The following is a 15,097-nucleotide window of genomic DNA, read 5'->3' as shown; positions in this document are numbered from 1 at the left end:
GCTGTGCACCTAGCCATACCCAATGGGAATTTGATCCAATGATCCACCTGTGTCTTGGGTTTGTCAGTTTGTCTGTGGCAGGGCCATAGTTACATTTGATCACCTTGGACCAATCTCTTTATATGTAAATGCCCAAGTATTTGGGGAAATCCATGCACCATTTCAGGGGGGAGTTCAAGGTCACAAGATGCAGTAGCGTCCGTGAGTGGGAATAATTTTTATTTATCCCTGTTAATATGCAGGCTGGAAAATGGTTCAGAGCATGCAATTTAGTAGTTGGCAGGCCAGGGGTTCTTAGTAAAGTAGCATAATGAGGATCTGGAAACTGTTGGCATTGCCCAACTGAGGTGTGAAAGAAAGCAGGGCTCCAGGGCCCTCATGAACAGTAAAGGTATACTCAGTAAAGGTTCATCAGGCAGAGTGGGGTGGGGGTGGGGAGGATAAATAGCAATATGGGCGCAATACGCTGTGTTGGGGCAGGGACACCGCAAACTCCATACATTGGCAGTAGACAGTGCAGTTGGGAGGAAAAGTCAGTTATTGCGTGTGGAAAGGTTGGGAGTCAAATATGGAGGCAGAGGGCATATTACTGCCCGGAGAGATTCCACTAGATTTATGCTGCTTAAAAAACTGAACGGCATCAGCAGGGGTATTAAAGACACTGATGACCATCCGCTTCCACATGCAGGTGTGCAGGGTAAAGCATACCATATTTAAGGCCTTGGTTTTGGACAGTGCATTTGACATCAGCAGATTTACATTGTGCCTCGTGAACCAGCAGGGTGAAGTTTGGGGAAGAAGGATAATATGGTGCCTTGGTATTGTAGTGGGCCCTTTTCTTGGGTAAGGCGCAGGACCGTCTCGATGTCTAGTGATGGTCTGCCACGGAGGTGCCCCAGGTATGGGTTGTAGACCAAGTGATCGATGCGCCCTCTTGAAAACAAAAGTGTTTTTCAAACAGTTCCGCTGGGAGGTTTTCCACAAAGATGTCCATATGCCCAGTGTTAGTGGTCTTCGCTATCCCAGCTAGATGAATGTTGTTGCAGTGGGACTGCACCTTCAACTCTTGAGTTCTAGCAGCAGTGGTTTTTAGAAAATGCTCAACTCGTTCAAGGCGTTTCAACACATCCACACTCCACTTCAGTCTCTGAAATCCTTGGCTTTGAGCGTCAAGTGTGGTGACGTGTAGATCGCGGCATTCATTCATACATTCTACGTGGTTAGTTAGGACATCAAACCTGGGGCCTATCACTTTGAAGCTGGCACGTTGCGTGGTCATAACTGAGGCTGTGCCGTCAAGCGGGGATGGGTCTGTGTCAGTATTGCTGGAGGACCAATCAGCCCCGGGAGGGGAATATTGCTGATGGGGGGTCCTTGCAGCTTCAAAGGTGAGTGGTTATTTTGTTTGTGTCTGTTTCTTTTTTTGTGGTCTCCCAGGCCCATCTTGACTGCATAGATTTCACTGATTCAGCAATAGATACAGAAACCTCCTCCTACAGCGAAATAGATCAGTTAGGGCCATGTCTTGTACCTTCCACAAGAAGTAAAGAATCACACTGGAGTGGCAAGAGCACAACAAAGGGCGAAATTCAAAACGATGAAGAGCCACTGAAGAGGCATGGGGACAGACACTAGTAATGCCAAAACGTGAGCATCAGATCTCTCTGAAATATGGTCCATGCAAGGTGCAGAGGAATGTAGGTGACATACCACAGTGAATTCAAATCTCCTGTCCAGTCAAAAGTATCTAGCTCAAGTGACTGAGATGCGCTCACCTCAGGCCTCATGGTGCTGTAAGACAGGTAAGTGTTGGGGCTGGCCCAGGCTGCAAATATCAAAGGGGACCGTGCAGGCACCATGATGACTGTCACTCCCAGTGCAAATGGCAACCCCTTTTCTTACCTCCATATGGAGAAGGGAGCACCAGGCAGCGATAACTGAGCACGAAGAAGCATGTAGTCACAGTTCATCCAGATCCTAAGGCTGTGTGATCCTGGTACCGCAGGCTGTAGCAAGCATCAGATACAGGGAAAACTTGAGGCTGGTAGCGCTGCACAGTTAGGCCCAGCAGGAGTACTGCTCCACCGCTAGAAATGGGCAGCATACCACAGAGGCGCTCTGCATCCCAGGTCTCATAAGCGACATATGTGCAGTAGGTGTCTGAGATGATTAAGTAATGCCAGTGAACGTGCCGTCAAGCCATGCTGCGACCCCACCTTCAAGCTCACCCATGGGGCCTCCAAAGGCCAGGGCAATAAGTTCATGCGGCGGCTGGCATTCCCCAATTTCCCTCTGGTCAAAGATGCCAATATTGTACACAGTGCTTTTAAGGATCATGGGATCAAAGGGTGTGCTGTGGCCCGCAAACGCCTGTTGATGGGGATGTTCGGGTGGTGCCCATCTGAGCTTCTATGCGTGCAGCCATCTTGGTTGCTGGCTTGCCCGCACTTGACTTTCCTTCATTGGGGCCATTCTGCACATGCAGTTTTAAGACTCTTCCACCACTCCAGAGTGCAGAACATTCAGGCTGATTGGAATGTTTCAAGCAAGACCTACCGTCCCAGTGTGAACCGTTTGGAGACAGTTTGGCCTCCTAGCCTCTTGCATCTTCTGGTGCTCACTGGCAAACGGGGGCTTTCAATGAAATCTTTACCGGCAGTGGGCATAGCATTGGTGATGCATCACAGACATGATTTAAATCTGAAGAGAGCTGATTGAGAAGTCTTTGTTATTCATTGTGATTTTTGATCCTCCTGTAGTCCTTGGAGGTCATTTGACCTGGCCTTGGAGGGCCATCCTAACACCCTTTTACCTAACCCGTCCTTTAGCCCGTTCCATGATCCACCTGAGTAATTGCTTGATATACAACTACTTTTTTAAAATATTAAAAGTAAGAGTCTGGAGCCTTTGGAGATTTGTCGTGCAGGGTAGGCTCTGGTGCTGAATAGCTTTTGCTGCCAGCATCCCCACTCTGTGTCTTACTGTTGCCTTGCACCCTTCCCCGATTTCTCTACTGTGCTGCCCTCCGGTCCTCATCTCTGAGGTCCCTGACTACTCCTTTCTTGGGCAGGAAAAGATCTTCCTTGTTAACCCATTTGTTCAGCGTTTTAGTTCTTGGAGTTATGCCAACCCCTGTTTTCCATATTTCCAAACAGTCTCCAATTTCTTGTGGCTTCTCAAAAAGAAGTCTTGCCAGAATGTATTAACTTCATTTCTGCAGGAAAGAGAAGCATGCATCTTAATTGCATTGATTTACATTTTTGCTTGAATGACAAATTGCCTAGTTTGCTGTACTTGTAGTCTGGGTATACAGTAGCTCGTAACCCCTCAATACTGAAATTGACAGGATTTGGGATTGCCATAGAATTGTCTGTTTCTTTAGTTAAAAAAAAAAAAAAAAAAGGCCATGAGGCGTTCTAGGAGAATGCATAGCAAGGGATTGGTGGGCCCCCTAAATTATGAAACAAGTCAATAGCGGCTCAACCAAGACTTAAGTCATTGGTTATTGGCACGTCACCACCAAAAGAGAACATGCATGTAGAAATGTCTCATTACTGTTAATCTGCCAGCATACGTTTTTAGAGTTTACTGCAGTTAATGTCTTTATACCTTTTAAAGGACTCTTCCATGCTAGGGGACAGGGATAACACTGTTATGTATCAGTAATATTTTCCAGCATAGAAATAGGAGAATGATTTATTCCTGGTTGCTTAGAAGTTATTACTTATCAAACATTCTCCTAATAAGGGAAACACCTAGATAATGGTTTACAGTATCTTGATACCTTCTATTTGGCAAAGTGTTCGGACATACTGAAAGGTCCAACTAAAGTGACAGAGAAATTATGGCCACCCCGATAACCGAATAGGGATAATGTAAAGTCTCATTCAATCCATAACAGTTGACGTTTTTGGGGAAGATTAATTTTTGCTCTATCCAAAGAGCACGATCAGCATCCTCATTGTTTTGAATGTTTTATTCAAGCAACGTCTATTGAAAATTGGTATGTTGGTGGTTATGGTCTTTAAAATGAGTCACTAGTTTTGTGGTCAGTTTCTTTTGTCTAATGGAGCTGGCATGTTTAGATATTCTTACTATCATTTTGCGACTTGCCATCCCTTTGTAGCTCTTCTGAGAATAAAGGCAATATTACATCTAAAGAATACCAATTAGTGTGTCTCCATTGCTCCCAAATAAGTCCTGATCTAAGCGTTAGATATGTTCTTTCTCATATGTTGAGTGCAATTTTGGCAAAGAAAATGTCCAATAACATTACGTAAGCCCCATTATGTTGGCTTTTTACCCACTGTCTACAATGAGTATGCACTGTTGTGTCAAATCTATTGTTCCTTGCTGTGGTGGTCAGTATCTCCAAAATTGGACCTGTCATACATTCACATGCTTGAATTATTTCTTTTCGACAGGCTGTGAATCCCTGGTAACATTAAATAGCAGTAAACAATGTTAAAATAGCTGTAGATCTCAATAAGTGTTTGCTTAGTATCACACAGACCTCATTAGAAGTAACCTCAAGCTTAATCCAATTAGGTGGATGTGCCGAACTCTCCCATTCTCAATCCGCTCCCCCCGAGGCCGTCATAGCTCATTTTCTATCATGTTGTTTGAGTCTCCAAGAAGAACTCTGCTTTAACCTCTGTGACCATATTGTGATATTTCCTTGGTCTTTTCGTGCACTGAACCAAGTCTTATCTTCAGCTTTCATCATACTGCAAGTTGTCTTTAGGATAATTCTGTGTAAAATCACCTCTTTTGACTGGAGGGAGGGAGGAGAAACTATTCCTGCTCTACCTGTGCACAGAAGAAATTCTAAACAAATGATCCACATGCACAGTGTATTTATTGCCTTGATCCGGTGCACAAGGCTTCACACTGCAACTTTTGTAAATACTTTCCTTCCAAGACTCCGAAGGATAGGGAGAATATTTTGGCACTGAACTTCCTGGAGAAGAAAAGTTTACCCTTTTAAAGAGAATGCATCCTCCTTGTGGGGATGATTCTTCCCGTGCTTCTCCAGGTCTTCTATGAAGTATGCTCAAAAAAGGAGACAATTTTCAGAGCTGCACTTGCTAGCTAATGCTACACCTTCAATTAGAAAAAAGTGGAGATTCTACTGGGAAGCACTCCAGGAAGGGCAAAGATCAGCATGTGCCACCATCACAAAAAAGCAGCCAGCTCCCTGACCAAAGGCGTCTCAAGTCTTCACTTGGGCACTCCGATCCATGAACTTGTTAATTTCATGCTCTCTCAAGCACTCCACATAAAATAATCAAGGAACTCTATGCCTGTCATGTTCGGAAGGCCTTAGGAATGCTGTACACTACCAGCATTCGGTACTCCTTTGCACTGTTGCCCTCAGTTGTATACTTTAGCACTGCACCATGATAGACCTTCCATTTCTTCTTGCATCATGATTCCCGGGAACCACCATTACAGTCCTTTGGAGACTTCAGAATCTCCACTCCCCTTCACTCTCCTGCAAAGCCATGCTAGGCTTAAGTCGGCCATGCTGGCTAGGATGTAGAATTTGCCAAATTGCATAAAACTTTAAAAGAAAATGGGACCAGCATTCCCAGCTTGTCCATTCACATGTTTTTTTTATTTTTTATAATTTGTTTGCTGGTAGGTAGTCGTTCACACAATAGTAGAATTTGTATTTTTTATTGTTGAGGGCAGACATTAATCACTCTTCAGGGAGGAAATAACTCCAGAATTGTTCAGTGGTGTAGGCATATCGTCTCCTAGATAGATTATTATTTTTTTTCCCTGTGGAGCTACAAGTTAATCAGATTTTATAAACTGATGCTTTACATGTCTGTATGGAAATATTGCTGCATGTGAGACTGACAGAAATGTGTACTAAATGTAGAAGGAACTCTTTAAGGAGGAAATTTAAAACTTTGACACACAGTTCATTTGTTGTCCATTTCTAAAGATTTAGTTTTCCCTTTTTTAATGTTCAAGCAACATGAAACCTTTTCTATATGAATTTAAAAGAAAAACTGTTCTACCATTTAGTCCTGCTTTGATGTTAAATGCAATGTATCCAATAAGACGTAGGCTGCATTTGAGTTTTAGTCATGATTTTAAAGTTCAATTTTTAAATTTTTTTGATAGTCACCTTTCTGTTGTGAGGACTCGTCCAACAAGTATCCATTGTCTGTAAATGTGATCCTTTCACCAGATTTCCAACTTCGTGAGAATTCTAAATGCATAAGTACAAAAAGCTAGTTTTAATTAATTGAAATAACATAAGTTGGATACATCCAGGTATTTTTAACTTCATCTACATTAAAGGATGTGGCTCTCTGAACTTGCAGAAATATTAGACTTTTTTTTGCATATACTCATGTTTCTAAGTCCATTGGCTAGGAGAACTATAGCCCATTTGCCAGAAGAGCTATAGTTTCAGCTGTTCGGAGAGCCTTGGAAGGCTGTGCTGGCGTTTTTGATTCTGGAAACTTTTCATAGTCCATATTTATTTGACCCCCTGTAATATTGAATCATTGTTTATTAAATTAGCTTTGAAAACATATCCTATTGGGGTAGTCAGGATGACCTTTGGGACCAGTTAATGGGTTCCAAAGAAATATTTTTTAAATATACTTGACTCTTGAAGGTGGTATGGATCTCCAGAACACCGATTCTACGAAAGAAATGTATGCTGGATAATTGTCACGAGTAAGTAACTTTTTTTTTTTTGTAGTTCTCATGTGATTTGTTTGCAACTTAAATCTTATTTGTTTCTAAATTTACCTCATATTTTGGTTGTAATTCTGCTTATACGATTCAGTGAGAACACTTTCAAGAGCACATTTAATCAATATTGTTGTCTTAAATGTGTAAGAGAATAGTTGAGCATTTACCTCTGCATGTTGCTCTAATTTTGTATAATGCATTGTTCTTTACATAGTGCACAGATAAAAGTTGCAATCTTAATTAGCGCAGTTTTGTTAGATTGCTGTCTCTTGTTTTTGTAACTTGTTTATTTCCTCTAACCTAATCATCCCACCTCAATTCTTTAACTTAATTTCCTGATCAGCTAATACCGGTACTAATTGCTATAAGATACTTTTGCAGTGATAATGGTGTGGAGAATGGAAATCAAGACAAGGTCAATCTTTGTGCAACTTGTCAGTCTGGATTCCAATCTTTGTTAAATGCACTTCCTTTGTCCTAAAAAATTAGATTAGAGAACTAGCCTTTCAGATAAGCAGATGTCATAGAATGAATGTAGATTTTTAAACAAAATTCTGTATCTCTCAAGGGTCATCGCTGAAGACTGTGGGAGAAGTCAAATTTGAACCATGTGAAGATTTATCATCGAGGAGTTCAAGAGCCCGAAGTAATTGAAGTTTGTGTTGAGATGTAATAAGTATTATTAGAGTGGGGTATCTTTTAAGGGAGGTGTAGACTTAATCGTGAAGTTTTTCTCCCATGTGTGTGCCAGGCTGTCTAAATGGATCTCTACATAATTATATGTGTACTATAGTATTCACCTTTTGTTACTCTTCCTGACTCGACTTGTAAGTTTAATGATATCCTACATGGAGTACACATGTGTAATCTCTGTTTTATAATATCAAAATATTCCCTTTACTTCCTTAGTTAAACAGGAGACTCATGAAGTAGTTGGGTGGCTTTACAAGTAATATATTAGGAACCTTAAAAGTTTCAATCCAGATTTAAGTCCTCCATTTAATAATCTTGTTGTTCCCATTGGAAATTTTTCAGATTTGGAACAAATATTAAAAACATATACTTATTTTGCCTTCTTTATTCCCTTATGTATGGTCTGTTCCTGAATGATCCCATAAATGCAGTTTCTCTGTCCCCACAGTCATTGACTTCTGTGCACTGACATTGCTGCATCATATTTAATGAGTTCTCTTTATAACTAAGGATGTTGTATGTCATGACTTAATATTGCCTTTTTCTGCTAGAAAAGTACTGAATTGTATGTAACCTACTGTACAAAATGTTTGGTGGAAGGACATTTGTAAAATACATTAAAAAATGCCTTCATAATACGGCTTGCTCTCAGCAACACAGGACCGTTTTAGAGTAGTGTTATTTACATTTAACAATGAAATGTAACAGGTTGGATTGCCACCATTTTTAGGAATGCAAAGATTGAATTTGTTTAAAATATGTACAAACATTTCTTTGGGAGTGTAGGACATTTTGTCTGAATTAATTACATGAATTAATCAAGCTAGTGTTAATAGTTTACGCCACCAAAAAGCCCTCTGCGGCCCAAGCGAGATAAACTGCAGATGGTGGCAAAAAGAATGGACTGACCTTTTGCTAACTCTTGTTGAAAAGTGTGCATTGCAGTTTGTAGTTCACACTAAGCATCTTGAGCAAGTCAGGAATCACTTTATTTGATCAAAGCAGATCATAAAAGTACATAAAAACCAACAGTTCTTTAGACTTTAAAAAAATCAAAATCATAAGAGCCTAAGAATTTGAATTTAAAACTCTGGCTAAGAACCACAAAAGATAATAGCATACATTTGGTGTGGATAGAAATTGCAGGAACAATAAGGCTGGTTGCACTTGACTGAAAGTCATTGGTAATAAAAGTGTCTTAATATCTTTGTTCTGTTGATATTTTTAGTCATCCCCACAAAACTGGAACCATTGCCATCTTCAATATGTCAGGCATGTTTTCAATTGACGTTAGGGTGACAGGCCTATTTTTATGCTGTATCTTTTATACAAAACTAGTTTATATGGCGCTTTGCATAGTACAACTAATGCACCATTGTATTAACAGCCATTTGTATTATTCCAAACCCACCTTCATTAAATTGACAATAGTGTTGATGGCTTTAAGTACTTTAGATACAAAAACAGCATATGTGGGATAAAAGGGAGGAATCCATGCAGTATGGAGTATGTTTCTTATAACTTAAAATGATCAGAGAACGATTAACATGTTTGCATGGGACTCAGCATAGAAATAATGTAGTTTTTTTAACAGTCCACTTGAGGTAGTTTTTAGTATTCGCCAAATGCATTAATAGTCAGATGGGCTTATTTTGCACTTAAGCAGTATTCCTCTCCCCCGCCCCCCAATACAGTTATCTGAATTTGAAATTGAAAATTTGGATTGAAATGTCAGATGGCATAATCAATCATAAAGACTGACTTATTTTGATCTGGCCACGTAGTGGATACTATAGATCGCAAATTTTGATGTGATAGTTTTTGTTGCCAAAGAAATGAGTCGGGCAGGTGCCACAATAATATGTTCATTTTTCATTGGTATTCCAAAAGTCCACAAGGTGTTGAAGTTAACTAGAACCTCTGACTTCAGCAGGTTTATACTCTTTCCTACACTTAAGTCTCTTAATTGTATTCAAACCTTCTTTGGTCTTGAAATTACAAAGGGTCCTTGCACATATTTTTGAAACAGCTGTGTTCTTTTATTTCTGTACTGATATTTGACTTCCAGTTTTTTAGTATTGGGTGTGTTCATTTTGTTGCACTTACTGGTACAACCTTTACGCATGATGATCATTAATAGTATTCTGAAGTAGCGCTTTAAAAAAAAAAAAGGCATAGTATACAATTTTGAATGCCAAGGGCAGAGATGTGCCATAAATGTAGTAAGCATTTTGTAATATGTTTATTTTATGTGCTCCCAGCTGAGTTATCAGCGATTTGCTGTACAAATGCTGCAGACCATTTGAGCGTATCAGCGTTGTACCTCGTTATGCTCCAGTTCATGATTTTAAGGCAGTAATATAAATCATTAGCATAGTGTAAAGGTGAGCTTTTCATGCAAGTTTTACCCATCCCCCTCCCTCAAAGGTAAAATACATGAAAATAAAAGAAAAAAAATAAAGAAGACGCCTGCAAAAAAAGAAGACAAAATTGAAAAAATGAGGAAAAGACTCCCGATGAATAATCGTAAGGTAAATACACTGTTGCCTTGTTTGCTCCATTATTCCGACACTGCTACAGTGTTTGAAACTGTCAGAGGTGTAATTAGAAACATTGTTCATTAACACCATTTGTATCAACTAACCTAGAACATTGCTCTTCAAAGAAATATGTGAAATTTTTATTCATATGCACGGTTCGTGTGAATACTCTCCTTCTGCCTGGACCTAATTTATACTGGTTTCTCAGTTAACACATGACAGAATATGGATATCTAGGTTATTGCTACTTTTCCACTAACCTTTTTGGACGGGCAAATTACAAAAATTAATTGACTAAAAATGTTGTAATATTTTCATTGACATGCATGCTAAGAGGTGTGTGTAGGTAGTGGAAATGCATCCATAAATTCAATTTGCATAGGTCTATGCTTGTTTTGCACAAATGTAGATGTGTATATTAGGTGGACTTGTAGCATGTTGGATAGAGTGCTAGAACTACATGTATGGTTCTCGTGAGACTTAGCATTCCATTTTGAAAAATTACTTTTGTTTGGATAATAAAGAAGGGATTGTAAAAAGGTGCCTCGCTGTTCAGTGCCAAATTGATGGCTTTTGAACTTTTAATGGGTACTTCTTACTAAATTGCTGGGGGAGCTAGAATCAGAAGGCACTGCAGCTCTTTCCATAAGAATCTAGATAAAAATGTTGTAAGAGAATTCTTGTTGACATTTTACCATAACTCGCATGATTCTAAGTGATGGGGAATCTGAATAAGTGGCAAATGATTGTAATCATTTAGTAGCATTCTTTTGATCACAGTAGTCTAAACTAAGCTGAAATGCCTCATTCTCATTGACTGTTTGGCAGTGGTATAGAATTGTATAATTAATTACTAGTGGGGGGCTGTTTTCATGTTGCACTATTACTTTGACCATGGAAATTAGTTGTAAATAGCCACACTGTGCATCGTTGCCAGCTTCACGCATCCCAGCATATGATTTCTTTACTAAGACATGGGAGTATGCATATAAAATGTTATCGCTAGTGTAATGGAAAATTTTCAGTCCTGAACACGGAAGCCAGGATTATGCTATCCTTTCTTCGCTTTATTTTTAACAAATCACAACATGTAAAAAAAAAACTTGATTTTCCATTGGCACAGGGAAATACAAAGTTCATCCAGTTTTATTGCTGGGCATTCATTATAGTCCTTTGTCTCCTTTGATTTTCCTCTTTCTTTAGCCATCGAATCTAGCCCTGCTTCAATAAGGCGTTTCCAAACAAAAATACAACAATATCAATTAATGAAATCATCCATCTAGCAGCATTATACGTTATTCTTTCAGTGTACATTTCCAGCAATCTTTCTGCTCATCATAACAGTATCATACTTACTTTCACAGAAAGTCAAGAACTTAACACAGTACGATGTGCTCTTCATAATTCTGTTGCAAGTGTACTCCATCTTTAGATCACAGGTTGGGATAATCTCTGTCCTTAATGAAATTGAAAACCTTCTGTTACGCTAGCTAGGACATTGTATATTCTATGTCAGGACCAGAGGTGAGGATTATGCTGGTTTAAAACTTAGTGACCACCAAGAAAACCATGCTCATTACTGGTTTGAAATAGAATTGTGCGAACACAGTGTAGGAAGCTGGCCTGGTGTGTGGTGAGCACTTATGGTGTTATCACCTTATACAAGGTTCAGGTATTCCCTATTAGTGAGGTGTAGGCAGTGTCTAGGAAGCCAGGGCTCTCTAGGGGTAGCTGTGGATGAGCAGCCAAGACTTATCTAGGAGGCATTCAAAGCTTATGCAATACCACTGTAGTCACAAAACACTTATACACCTGAAAGAACCACACATTGATACAAAAATAGTTACTTTTTTTAGGGTGACCCAATTACTAGAATACTGAATAGGCAGTCCCCCAACTGACGGTAAGTAGACACACTTACATAAATATTAGCAATCAGTATATAGCATAGAAAGCAATACGCATTGGGAAAAGCAATAGCAAATTGGGAGGGCCCTAGGGTAGGGCCAAACCATATACTTAGAAAGTGGAATGTGAAAGGCAGTCCCCCACCCAAGGAGGTGGGATCAGTAGGGAGCTAGAGGAACCAGGAACCCCAAGAGGTGAGTACTAGAGTGTCCCCACAGCGACCAGGAGAGAAGACGGGAGTACCTGGTTCCCTCCCCCCCCCCCCCCCCCCACCCCCACCCCCCAATCCATACCCACCCACCCAACAGGACTTTAGGAAAGGACTAAGCAAGACCCAGCCAAGACTGGAAGAACCCAAAGGTGGATCCCTGCAAAGGAAGGGTGCCAAATCCAGTTCGTGATGGAGTGTCTGGTTATGGCAGGAGCCACTACCCACCTCTCTGTGGATGCAGGACCAGCTTGATGGTGGACGAAGGTCAGCAGTGCAGCACAGGAGATGAAGAGAAGTCCCAGGTGTGATGCACATGATGTCACACGTCGGCGCTCGAGATGCAGTCGGTTAATGGTGCTGGAAAACAACAAGAAAGCCATAGCAAGTGCAAGAGTCGGAGAATAAGGTTTGCAAGGTTGAAGAGGGCTAGCAAGGCCCAGGGGACTCGACCCAAGGAGGGGAGTCCGGGGTCACCCTCAGCAGCTGAGAGAGTCATAAGAGGAGGAGGCAGCCCCGACAGGCAACCCACTGGCAGGAGGCACAGGAGTCTCAGTGAGGCCCACTCAGCACACCTGAAGATGAGTCTCACTTTGTTGGAGCAGCAGGCGGAGACTGCTTTGCAGGAAGGAGTACTGGGGGCTGCAGCTACACGGAGCCTTAAGATCCGTGGAGGAGCAGCAAACAAGCCTTTGTAGCTGCAAGTTTTGGTGCACAGGGCTACTGCCCTGCAAGGAGAGGCAAGGGCTTACCATCACCCAAGGAGGACAGCTGGTAGAGAGGGCCAAGGGGACTACTCCAGACCACCATCTGTGATGCTGGAGATCCATGCAGTTCCGGGGGAGAGAAGATGCACGCAGCTGGTCGTTGTTGCAGTTGGTGCCTGCAGATGCAGGGGAGTGACTCCTTCACTCCAAGGGAGATTCCTTCTTACTTCTTGTGCAGGCTGAAGACTGGCCACCCTCAGAGGATATACAGCTGGGGAAATGTTGCAGTTGCTGGAAGGAGCCGGAGAACAATGTTGCAGAGCGGAGTAGTTACCGAAGTTGCAGATTGTTGGTTCCTGGAGGATCCATTTGCAGTCTTGGTGGCCAGAAGATGAAGTAAACGATGCAAATGAGTCCTGCTGGAATCCTGCATGTTGAATCTTGGGACCCACCCAAGAGAGAGACCTTAAATAGCTGAGGAAGGGGGAATTGGTCATCTAGCAGGGTGACCACCTATCAAGAGGCAGGTGTGACGTTACCTACCTGACCTGAATCAAGTAGCCACCTGGAGCTCTGAGCAGCACCCTTAGTGTGGTGATGGACAGGGGAGTGGTCACTCCCCTTTCCTTTGTCCAGTTTCGCACCAGAGCAGGAACCAGGGGTCCCTGGACTGGTGCAAACCAGTTTATGCAAGGAGGATACCAAATGTGTCCTTCAAAGTGTACCGGTTTCTTGGGAGTCTGCCCCTATCAAGCCATGTAACACCTATTTCTAAAGGAGAGGGTGTTACCTCCCTCTCCCACAGGAAATCCTTTGTTGTGTATTCCTCTGCCTGAGCTTGGTCAAGCAGCAGGAAGGCAGAAACTTGTACTGTACTGCAGCATGTATTGTGCCATGGGTGGCACAATACATGCTGCAGCCCATGGGGGAACCCCTGGTTCCTCAATGCCCTGGGTACCCAAGTACCATATACTAGGGACCTATGGGGGCACCAGTGTGCAAAGTCCTAAGCAACCAAATTCAGAGGGGGAGAGCACAATCAACGGGGTCCTCGTTAGCAGGATCCTCATCAAAACACACTGACAGCCGGCAAAAAGTGGGGGTATCCATGCCATAAAGATGGTTCTTTGCTACACAGTTTCTCATGACCAATCTGCTATGGATTAGATATCCTCCAGCGTGCTTCCCAGAAATGCTGCCTTAGATGCCATTGGACCCCTGGACATAGTGAGCTCCCAAAACAACATTATAAACGCCTGCCTCCTACAAGATCCAGCATACCCATCTAGCGGTGGGTTGTGGAACAAACTGCCTTGAAAGGCTTTTTCATGGATATAAGAAGCTGGTGCTCACCCGGAGTGCAGAACTTGTCGTCCTCTCCTCATAGGTTTTGATGCAGCACGCCCAACTTACGGTTATTCATAAAGGAAGGATAAGACACCAACCTGGAGTTTGTCTTGGTTATCTTACATGTATGGATCATGACTGCGCCCAGAGTAAATGTCTTACCTATAATATCCAAAGCCCAGATGTTAGAAACCCTCTTACAGGAAACCAGACAGAGCAGCACAGCTAGCTTACATGGTAACCCTTTCCCCGAGAGATACTGATTATCCTGCCAGGAAGGAACAGGTTCAGGACTGTATTTACATCCTACAAAACAGACTATTTGGGTTCAGATTTCGAAAAATGTCTCCCTTTCAATAACTTCCATATCTGACAGACATCTAGTTGCAGATTCCTTACTTTAGAATTTCCCTTAGGCCTCCGTCGGGATCCAGAGAGTTTTCTAGACAAGTACCCCTGCTTGTTAAGTGGTGGTGATCCGATCTGTGTAGTATGTGCCAAATGTGGTGTTACGGGTTGTATTGAGATGCCACCCTGGCGAGCTGATGTCAGTTCTTTTCTGTCCGCTCTTTTCTGTCCGCTCTAGCCAAGCGCTGGTCTGAAGAAGAGCTACCCCTCAGTCACTTTTTGATTGGTCTTTTTTAAACTTTTTGTCTAAAATGTTTTAATGTCTACACGCCTGGTGCGTTGAGGATGTATTTGCGTAAAACCAAGTTCAAACTCAGCCGATCCTCTCATTGGACCATGTCCGTGATGGATCCGCACATCGTGTGCCTGTGGTGTCTGGAGCACTTCCATGAACCAAAAGTCGTGCTCAGAGTTGCCGGGCCATGAATCCAAAATCTTTGATGGAGCGGTTCCTACAGGTCTTGGCATCACCCACAGTCGAGAGGAAGGTCCATAAAATGGTTGCTGAGTTCCTCTTTGTCGTCGTCCCACTCCAAGTTCTCAGGTTGATTGGGTAAGTGTGGGCACAA

The 15,097-nt window shown here is 42.1% G+C and overlaps 1 protein-coding gene across 1 annotated transcript in view; it reads left to right on the top strand.

Annotated features, from left to right (window-relative positions):
- Positions 1-15,097, top strand: part of NSD2 (nuclear receptor binding SET domain protein 2) — a 504,567-nt gene that overhangs the window by 83,722 nt on the left and 405,748 nt on the right. Inside the window, exons 7-8 of the mRNA XM_069203845.1 lie at positions 7,286-7,363; positions 9,838-9,941. Coding sequence (XP_069059946.1) covers positions 7,286-7,363; positions 9,838-9,941 — 182 coding nt within the window. The remainder of the gene's footprint in view (positions 1-7,285; positions 7,364-9,837; positions 9,942-15,097) is intronic.

Source organism: Pleurodeles waltl, chromosome 1_2, assembly GCF_031143425.1.
Source record: "Pleurodeles waltl isolate 20211129_DDA chromosome 1_2, aPleWal1.hap1.20221129, whole genome shotgun sequence".
Lineage (NCBI taxonomy): Eukaryota > Metazoa > Chordata > Amphibia > Caudata > Salamandridae > Pleurodeles > Pleurodeles waltl.
The sequence above is the reverse complement of the archived record's forward strand: the minus strand, read 5'-3'. Positions and strand labels throughout refer to the sequence as shown.